This window comes from Gadus morhua, chromosome 4 (assembly GCF_902167405.1).
Source record: "Gadus morhua chromosome 4, gadMor3.0, whole genome shotgun sequence".
In the NCBI taxonomy this organism is placed as follows: domain Eukaryota; kingdom Metazoa; phylum Chordata; class Actinopteri; order Gadiformes; family Gadidae; genus Gadus; species Gadus morhua.
In genome coordinates, this window is record NC_044051.1 from 39,908,387 (window position 1) to 39,917,062 (window position 8,676).

Consider the following 8,676-nt stretch of genomic DNA (forward strand, 5'->3'; position numbering starts at 1 on the left):
CTACAGATACGATGTACTTACGGTGGTGCTGCGCTGGTGAATACCAGCGCAAAGCAAGCCACATGGAGAGGTAGGAAGAGCTGTGTCATGGTGCTGCCGAACCAGAGGTCTCCCAGGAGCTGACGTGGTGAAGAAGGAGAGGTAAACAGCTACCCTGGGGTTGACTGTGGGGCTTTATAGAGGAACCCCTGGTGTGGGCGGCCGAGCTTCACGCTCTGTTGCTCTCTCTCTCTCTCTCTCTCTCTCTCTCTCTCTCTCTCTCTCTCTCTCTCTCTCTCTCTCTCTCTCTCTGCGTGGGTATTTTTGTGTGTGACTCACCTGTTTGCTTTGACAAAGAAGGGACAGGGATTTATGTGATTACCACATACGTTACCATTCTTGTTTTGTGTAATTTTCAAAGCTTTGCTCTCAAACAACCTTGGTTGAATATTACCCAAGCCAGAATTTGTGATTGATTATTTAAGAATATATGAAACAAGAAACAAGACTCTGGTTCACACTTGAAACATAAAATATGTTTTTATTCAGAAATTTCAGAGAACACACAAAGAACAACTTAATCATGTCTGTCTGGAACATTTACAGATTGCACATTTTGTTTCCCAATGTGAACAAAATTACACACTTTGTAGCCCACTAAAATACCTTAATAAGCTTGTATTTTAGTATATTTAATTGATTTATACCATCAACATTGTATTCTCTCTAAAATAACTTCAAATTATTAAACATGTAATCAATCAGTACGATTTCGTAGAAGATAAAGCAGGATTCTGCATGGATACTAGGAAGAGCCAAGATCACGATCCATCACCGCTGATATCTTAATAGCTTATACTAGCTGATACATTCACAGATGATTGTATGTAAAAAGAAAAAAACATCCAACCCCCAAAGAAATACGCCACAAAAATATTCAAACCTCAAACTTGGATTCCCTGTTCGTCAAATAAGTACTTCTAACTAAATGGTGGATGATTGTCTACTAATGTTTTGGACTTTTACGCCATTATTGATAATAATCAATAATGCACCATTATTGATAATAATGGTGCAAAACCGATAATCACATCAGCTGGTTCGCTGATACTACAACATCGTTAATGTAATTTGCTAGCGTTTCTCAGCCCCTCCATCTCTCTACTTATAGCGGTAGATCTTAACACAGTGGTTCATGCTGTCCGCCACGACCACCTGGCCCCCAGGCACCGGGGCCAAGCCCCTGGGACTGTTCAGGTCCTCCGCCACCAGGGGCCAGCCTACCCCTACGGCAGGGTAGAAGACAACACGGTGCTGCCGCTTGCCCCAGTCGGCCACCAGGACGTCCCCGTCCCCGTCGATGCACAGACCCCACGCGCTCGTCAGGACGGGACCCAGGCCCGAGCACACCCCCAGGATCCGGATGGTGGTCCACCCGGGCTCAAGCACCCGGATGCAGGGGACGCGGCCCGTCTCGTTGCCCCGCTCCGACACGGCCACGAGCCCTGTAGTGACGCAGGCCGCCACCAGGTGGGGCCGGTGGAACTTGGTGACCGTCGTGCGCTCCAGTCGCACGCCCGTCTTGGGGTCCAGCTTCAGCGCGGTCAGGGAGCCTCGCTTCATGTCGGCCACCAGGAACTCGTCCTCCCGGGTGACGGTCACCCCCCGGGGGGCCTCCAGCTCCTCGTTGGTGGAGCCGATGGAGGAACCCCCGAAGGTCTGGAGGAGTCGTCCGTGACGGCTGAAGACAAGCAGGGCTCGCTCGGCGGCGCAGGTCAGGGCGATGAGGCCCTTGGCGTTCACCGCCACGTCAAAGTAGTTGCAGATGCGGGCGGACCTCTCGGCTCCTGACGGACACACCTGCTGCACCACGTTCTTCTGGAGGTCCGTGACCTGGATTCGGGCGTTGCCGCAGTCCACCACGAACAACTGTCCCTTCACGGTGGCATGGACACCGCTCGGGAGGTTGAAGTCGGTTCGGCCTGACCCCTGTTTTCCAAACTGTCTGACGAGGTAGGCGGCGTTTAGTGCCGGTAAACCACCCACTTCCTCCACTTCCCTTAACTGGGGCACAGCTTCCTCTTTGCTGCACTTGTCGGATGGTTGCTCCACTCGGTTTCGTTGGAAGGTCTCCCCTTCGAGTGCAGACAGAGACAGAGATCTGCTCACAGGACTAGCGCATGTGCCCCTCTTCACTGGACTCAGGGGTCTCAAATCTCCCTCGTTGTAGTCTGTGCAACTTCCTCCAGACTCCTGGCAACAGCCCTGCTTCTGCTCAGGAGTTGAGGACTCTGGGGAGAGGCGCGTCCGGTTGGCTTTTCTGATTCCACGTCGCTCGCCCTTTCCACTGTCGATCAAGGGCCTCTGCCGGCCAGAGAGGTCTGCCGTGGACGCAGCTCGGCTGTGTTCTTCCTTGAGGGAGCGTCTGTAAGGGATGTCGACGGTGTAGCTGTAGTGGGAGTCCTCGCTGTCCGCGGGAGACGGGGGGCTACCGCTGTCCACTGAGGAAACAAGTGACCTTTTTTTGGTGGACGAGGCGAGGGGACAATGTCTGGGAGATAGATCTATAGCACTGTGGCTGGAGAAAGAACCCCTGGCCTTGATCTCCGTAGACGCCCGGAATTCCTCACAGCTGCCCTCAGGAGGGCAGGAAGGCTCATCGCTTGGGACAAGGACAAAGGTGCTCTTCCTTCTCCGAACCTTCTCGGTGCCGTCTTGCGTGACGTCAGACTCGTCGCCTTCCGACTCGCCCTGGCTTGAGACCGGTGGGAAGGCCAGGAACAGGTCATGGCCCGGCGAGTCGGAACACAGTGACTCCTGCTCCTCATCTTGGGACGACTCGGAAGCAGCGCAATGCTTCGGACTTGGCGACTTCGAGAAAGGTGCCTTGAGCCCTTCCTTGGGCTCCCCTGAGCTCGACAGTCGCAGTTTCCGGACGACGCGCGTACTCCCCGCGCTCGCCTTATCGACATCCACCGAGCTGCGTCTGTTCCCGGACACATTCGGCAGCAGATCTTTGCGAACCTCGGTGGGGACGGTGTTCAGAAACGTCCTCTCACCCGAGTGCAGAGCGCACTTCTGCCCTTGGACTCCGCAGACGCCGATGGGATACGTCATTCCCTGCTCCCGGATCTCCACCTCTCCGAGGCTGAGGTCGCTCACCGGGGTCCTGGGAAGGAACTTCACCCTCTTCACGGACAGCGATATCTCCCACGGCTGGGTGACCTCGGCCACCCCTCTCTGGAGCTGGTTCTTGTTGGCCCCTCCGGCGCTTCCACCCCACCGGTGCACCTGCTCCTTCAGCTGGGCCATCTTACGGAGCTGCCGGTCCAGCAGCGACTGCACCACCCTCACCGACGCCCCGTTCTCCCTCTTGACCTGGTCGAGCCGCCGCTGGGCCTCCCTGTGGTCCTGCTCCACCTTCTCCCGGAGACGGCGCTCCTCCCGCTGGGCTTCGAACACGGCACCGTCCAGCTCCCGGTTCACCTCCTCCACCTCGGCCTGCTGCCGTTCCATCAGGGCCTGCAGCTCTCGCTCGCCCTGCTCCAGGTTTTCGAGGGCTTGGGTGACCCAGTGAGGCGGCGAGGCGACGGAGACGGGCGAGAACGTGGACTCCGAGGGGTAGAAGGGCGGAGAAGGAGGCGGGGAGTTGGTGTTCCGGGGTTTGGGGGTGCTGTGAGTCAGCAGGGCGGAGAACCCGGGCAAGGGCCTACGCTCAGAGCACGAGCGCGTCAGCATGATGGGGGAAACTTAACGAATGAGCCGAGATGGTAACGAGCGGCTCCGGGGCTAAAGAGGTCCCACAGTGGAGGTCTCCTTGGATAGGCCCCTGTGAAGAAAACCAGACAAATGTACTGTCATAAAAAAGAATAAACCTTACTTTACTTCTGTTTTTGTCTTCTCCACAAAATGTAGAAACTGCTTTTTTTTTTACTAGTAAAAAGTCATCCAGTCACAAAACATACACAAAAAAGAAATAAAAAACCATCCATTTGTTTTGATAAAGAGACATTTAATCCTCAGGTGACAGAGGACCAACCCCCTGAGTCAACTGAGCCATGTAAACTCCTCTCATCTTAGATTTCCTTCCTACCCATGCATTCCTGTTATTCTTTGGAAAGTAGGCCACTGCCTCACCTCGGACCAACGGTATCCATGTCCATCCGGGCTCCGAGTCAACCCTGTATTGTGTTGCTCACCAGAACCGAAAGCACCCAATGGGTGTCGAATGTCCCTCTCCATATAAGGTCGACCATTGTTTCGGGCACCCATATCTCATTGCAACCCCAAGGCCCGAAAACATGTTAAAATAGTAACAGCAATGCAGTGCTACTATCTAGATTTCAATGCTTTTTAACAGGTTGAATAACGCTTGAAATAATTAAACGTAAACTAAAATGAAAGGAAGAGCACTCCGGCCCGATGCGTGTGATTGTCGTCGTTCTCTCGCTCACGCTTTAAGGTTGCCACCTGAGGCTCTCTTTTTGTGCCTCCTAGCATCCCTGCCCCTCGCGGGAAATCAACCACCTGAAATGGCTGCTCCCCACTGCACGGCTACAAACCCCTATTGTCACCTCGGGCAAATACCACGCTGCTCTGCCAGCCCCAGGCGTTGAACCTGAGTCCAGTACCGCAGCACCACGCCTTGGAACCCCACCAATCAGAAACCTTGTGTGATTCACAGGGAATTGTGTCCTCTGCAGGAAGGACCCTCTCTCTCTCTCTCTCTCTCTCTCTCTCTCTCTCTCTCTCTCTCTCTCTCTCTCTCTCTCTCTCTCTCTCTCTCTCTCTCTCTCTCTCTCTCTCTCTGCACGAGAGAGAGAGGGAATTCTGTCTTCCTCTCCTTTTTTTTTCTCTCTGTGGGTTATCGTGACTGTGCAATGATTGTGTGTGTTGTGGCAACCTGGTGAAACACTGTGGAGGTGGACAGTGTGGTCCTGGTTCGTTGCCCCTTGTATCCGCCCTTCGCAGGGGAACCACAACAGTGCTTTCTAGCGCAAGGATGAAAAGGTGAGGGTGTCGGCTTACCAAGGCCGCGCGCCCACAATAATGTCGCCTTGGAAACCTGTGAATACTCCCAGTGTCGGAGTGAACTACTTTTGTGTTTCCATCCTGTGTCGAACTAATGTGATGGGAACCCGATGGCATCTTTAACAGCTGCCTAGCTATCGTTGTTGTATACAGGGACTGGATTAACCTGATAATTGTTGGTGCTTGGCACTTGGTTCTACGAACATCCTTACTGTACCGACAGCGATATGTTGTTTCTCTTCCTTCTGACAAATGAACTTTGGATTAATGCTAAATGCCCTGAGTGTAAATGCCAATGTAGCAGGGCTTTCAACTGAAGACCATGCAAACGCATCGCTTCAGACGCCAAAGTACCCCCACAAACTCTGTAAAGCACCCAAAACAAACCCCAAGGATCAGGGCACAACAACTTGTCTAGAGGTAATATCTGGGACACATATTGGAGGCAGTGCTTAAGTCCCAGCAATCTGGTGGAATCTGGAGGAGGGGGGGGGAGGGCGGGAATGTGTCTTGCGTCTATCAGTAAAAAAAACAAATCCGGTCACTTGTGTAGAGTGGGCCGGCAGCCTCTCACGTTACTCCCGCCTCCCTTTAATGTTGAATGAGGGGCGCCGGTCGCTAAGCTACAGGCTGTCAGCGACGGAGACGCAGGGACGGGAGTATAAGCGAGGCCATTCATAATTGAGAGGATTATGCGGGACGTTCCGTAGCGCTCCGGTCGGTGTATCCGTAGCGCCGTGGACAGAGCCCCCCATTCACATGCATGCAGGTCTCAGTGGCATCGCTTTTCAAGGTAAAAGCCCCCCCCCGCCCCTTTGACGTTTTTATTTTTTAGTAAAAGGTTATAGCGCTAAAAGAGACGCCAGCCGATCGAAACCCTGATGAGACAAGTGGACTAAAACGGTAGAATAATTCACAGACTGAGTGAAGCAATGACGATGGTTGAGAGCATAAGTAGAATCAAGACAATTACAATAAAATGGAAACAAAACATACAATATATAACTTTAACTATCACTACTACTACAGTACCTATAGTTAAACTAACTATGGCAATCTAAAATATATAATAATATATTATATATATTTAAAAGAAACTAGTCCACACAACACTGAATACATAATGTTCACATTGTATAAGGTTACATTGTACAAAGTTTTATTTACAATATCCTGCAAATTGAAACGTGGTTTAATGTTAATTGCAATTATTGTAGTACAATCCACCCAAAAATGATATACTTTAACACATTACCAAAGTCAACACATAAGTGCACCAGTAAAACATAATGTGTGTTGATCAGTCAACACGCCATATAGGCCTACTTCAAGACTTACCTGGATTTCAGGTGTGTTCCTCCTCCAACTACGCCGTCTCTACCTGGACCTGGCAGATTTCTAAATCCTTCTCCGTCTCCTCCCTCCCTCCCCTCTCTCTACTCACCGTGTCCCTCCCACCCTCCGCCCTCCCCTCTGTGTTCCTCCCCCCTGAACGCTATTCATACTGAAACACAACCCTCCGCTGAAGCAGAAAACTCTCCGCAAGAACGACTACTAAGTCATGGTATAGTAGCCTGCTTGTTTCATGGCTTTTCTCAGGAGGTTGATCGGGTGGACTCGTTATCGGAAGGTTGCTGGTTCGATCCCCGGCTCCTCCTAGCGTCCGAGTGAGGAGGTGGCCCTGAGCGAGAGACGCCTCACCCTCACTGCTCTAGACGAGTTGCAGGGTAGACTCCGCCGTCGGTGTGTGAATGGTGATAAGTCGCTTAAAAGCGTCTGCTAAATGCCTGATATTCAAAATTCATGACTGCCGCTGTTTCCACTGGATTCTGATGCATTTGTATGCACCAACTTGATGAGGGGTGGCGGCCTACGTGAAGAGATGGATTGCAACAGGCCTCGAATGGGCCTTCGTTTACTATTTAACGTCCTGTTGGTGCGTCACGCGGCCGCTAGATGTCAGCAAATACAAAGCATTTATGGGAACGTCGAGAGTTTTTCGCGAGATGCATCTGTCACTGTCGGCGTTGTGAGTTTAGTAGGCCTACTTATGTCATTGACAAGCCTTAACACTAATAAATATGACAGACAGATAGATACATATGATCATATATAGAAAGAAAAAAAGAGATAGATACATAGAAAGAAAAAAAACACACACAGACACGCACGCACGCACACACGCACACACACACACACACACACACACACACACACACACACACACACACACACACACACACACACACACACACATACATACATACATACATACATACATACTTAGTTGAGGTTCATTTTTTATTATAACCTTTATTCAAATTGAGAGCAGCTTGAGAGGAGGGATTCGGGGGGGGGGGGGGGGTGGTGGAGGATAAGGCTAGACATCACTTTTTCCCAATTGAGACCCCCTTAATGAAAAAAAACACCACAGCACGCGGCCCACATGGAAGAGCACACGACGCTTTGCCTCCCGGAAATAGACGCCGCGTCGCGAGCACATCGCTAGTCGTTAGATGTCACGCGAGGTCCTAGGGGGCTCGCGGGCTGCTGTTGTTGACGGATCATTCCTATCATCTCCGCTGTCACGAGGGATTGGGATTTATATAGGCCCTGGGTGGCGCCCGCCTTGCCACGTTATTGATACGAATGACGAAACCTATATGCGCGCGTCGCGCAATAGCACGCGATATCATCGCCGCAATTAAACCCGCGCGCCGCGCGCACGGGGCCCCTGTCGCCGTGGCGGGAAGAGTAATGGGCCCAATAGTTACTGTAACACAACAGTAATGTGATTCCGCGTGGCAGCATAACAACCCAGATATATATTATTATCACGTGACAGGGGGGCTGTTAATGGATGCTTATTGCCCCGCGCACAGATATCATATATCACGCTATTAACTCCGCGGGTTTATGGGATAAGGCCTTACACGGCGGACCTGTTGGAGAACAAGCAAACAATTTAACTTAGCAAATAAAAAACATGCCAGCCGGGGTTTTGCGGATGCCATTATAGAATGACAGGCCAAGGCGTCATCATCACCCCCCCCTACCCCCGCCCCCCAACACACACACACACGAACACACTTTTTCCTCGCCCGTTTTGCATATGGGGGGGGGGGGGGGGGGGGGTAATAAATATGGTAATGGCCCCCGGATCTGTTGGGGACTGTCCTCTATTTTATTTTGAGAGAGAGAGAGAGAGAGAGAGAGAGAGAGAGAGAGAGAGAGAGAGAGAGAGAGAGAGAGAGAGAGAGAGAGAGAGAGAGAGAGAGAGAGAGAGAGAGAGAGAGACGTAGAGAGAGACGTAGAGGGAGGTCGGGTTGTGGTGCCGTTAGATTCGATTAATTCCTCTTCATGCCACTCCTCATTTCCGCGGTGGGCCCCTCTCGCCTCACACTCTCAGGCCTCTATGATATTAGATGAACAATCGCAGAAACAAAACGTGCTGGAACCACCAAGATGGGAACAGATGGCACGTAATTGCCTCGCGGAGGAAGCCAGGGAGTCAATTTTTTTGCCGGTCCCGCGGGAGTTGCAGTTGCAAATACAAAAAAAAAGAGGAGAAAGAAAAAAAGTGCAGGTGCGTTTGTTTTGATCGGATATGGCCTAGAGGAGCCATCTGAGAAATATTCATCAAGCGCACATTAAAAAATGGGGTTT

The 8,676-nt window shown here is 51.4% G+C and overlaps 1 protein-coding gene across 1 annotated transcript; it reads right to left on the reverse strand.

The window, feature by feature from the left end:
* Positions 1 to 532: 532 nt before the first annotated feature.
* LOC115541375 (uncharacterized) lies at positions 533 to 6,428 on the reverse strand. The gene is made up of 2 exons (XM_030353058.1): positions 6,349 to 6,428; positions 533 to 3,808 (listed from the first exon to the last, which is right to left on the reverse strand). The coding sequence occupies exon 2, from the start codon at positions 3,715 to 3,717 to the stop codon at positions 1,141 to 1,143; it is 2,577 nt and encodes an 858-aa protein (XP_030208918.1). The 5' UTR covers positions 3,718 to 3,808; positions 6,349 to 6,428; the 3' UTR covers positions 533 to 1,140.
* Between the last annotated feature and the right edge of the window lie 2,248 nt (positions 6,429 to 8,676).

What these genes read in the sequence shown, in the direction of transcription:
- LOC115541375 (XM_030353058.1), bottom strand. Translation starts at nt 3,717, where the DNA reads ATGCTGACGCGCTCGTGCTCTGAGCGTAGGCCCTTGCCCGGGTTCTCC.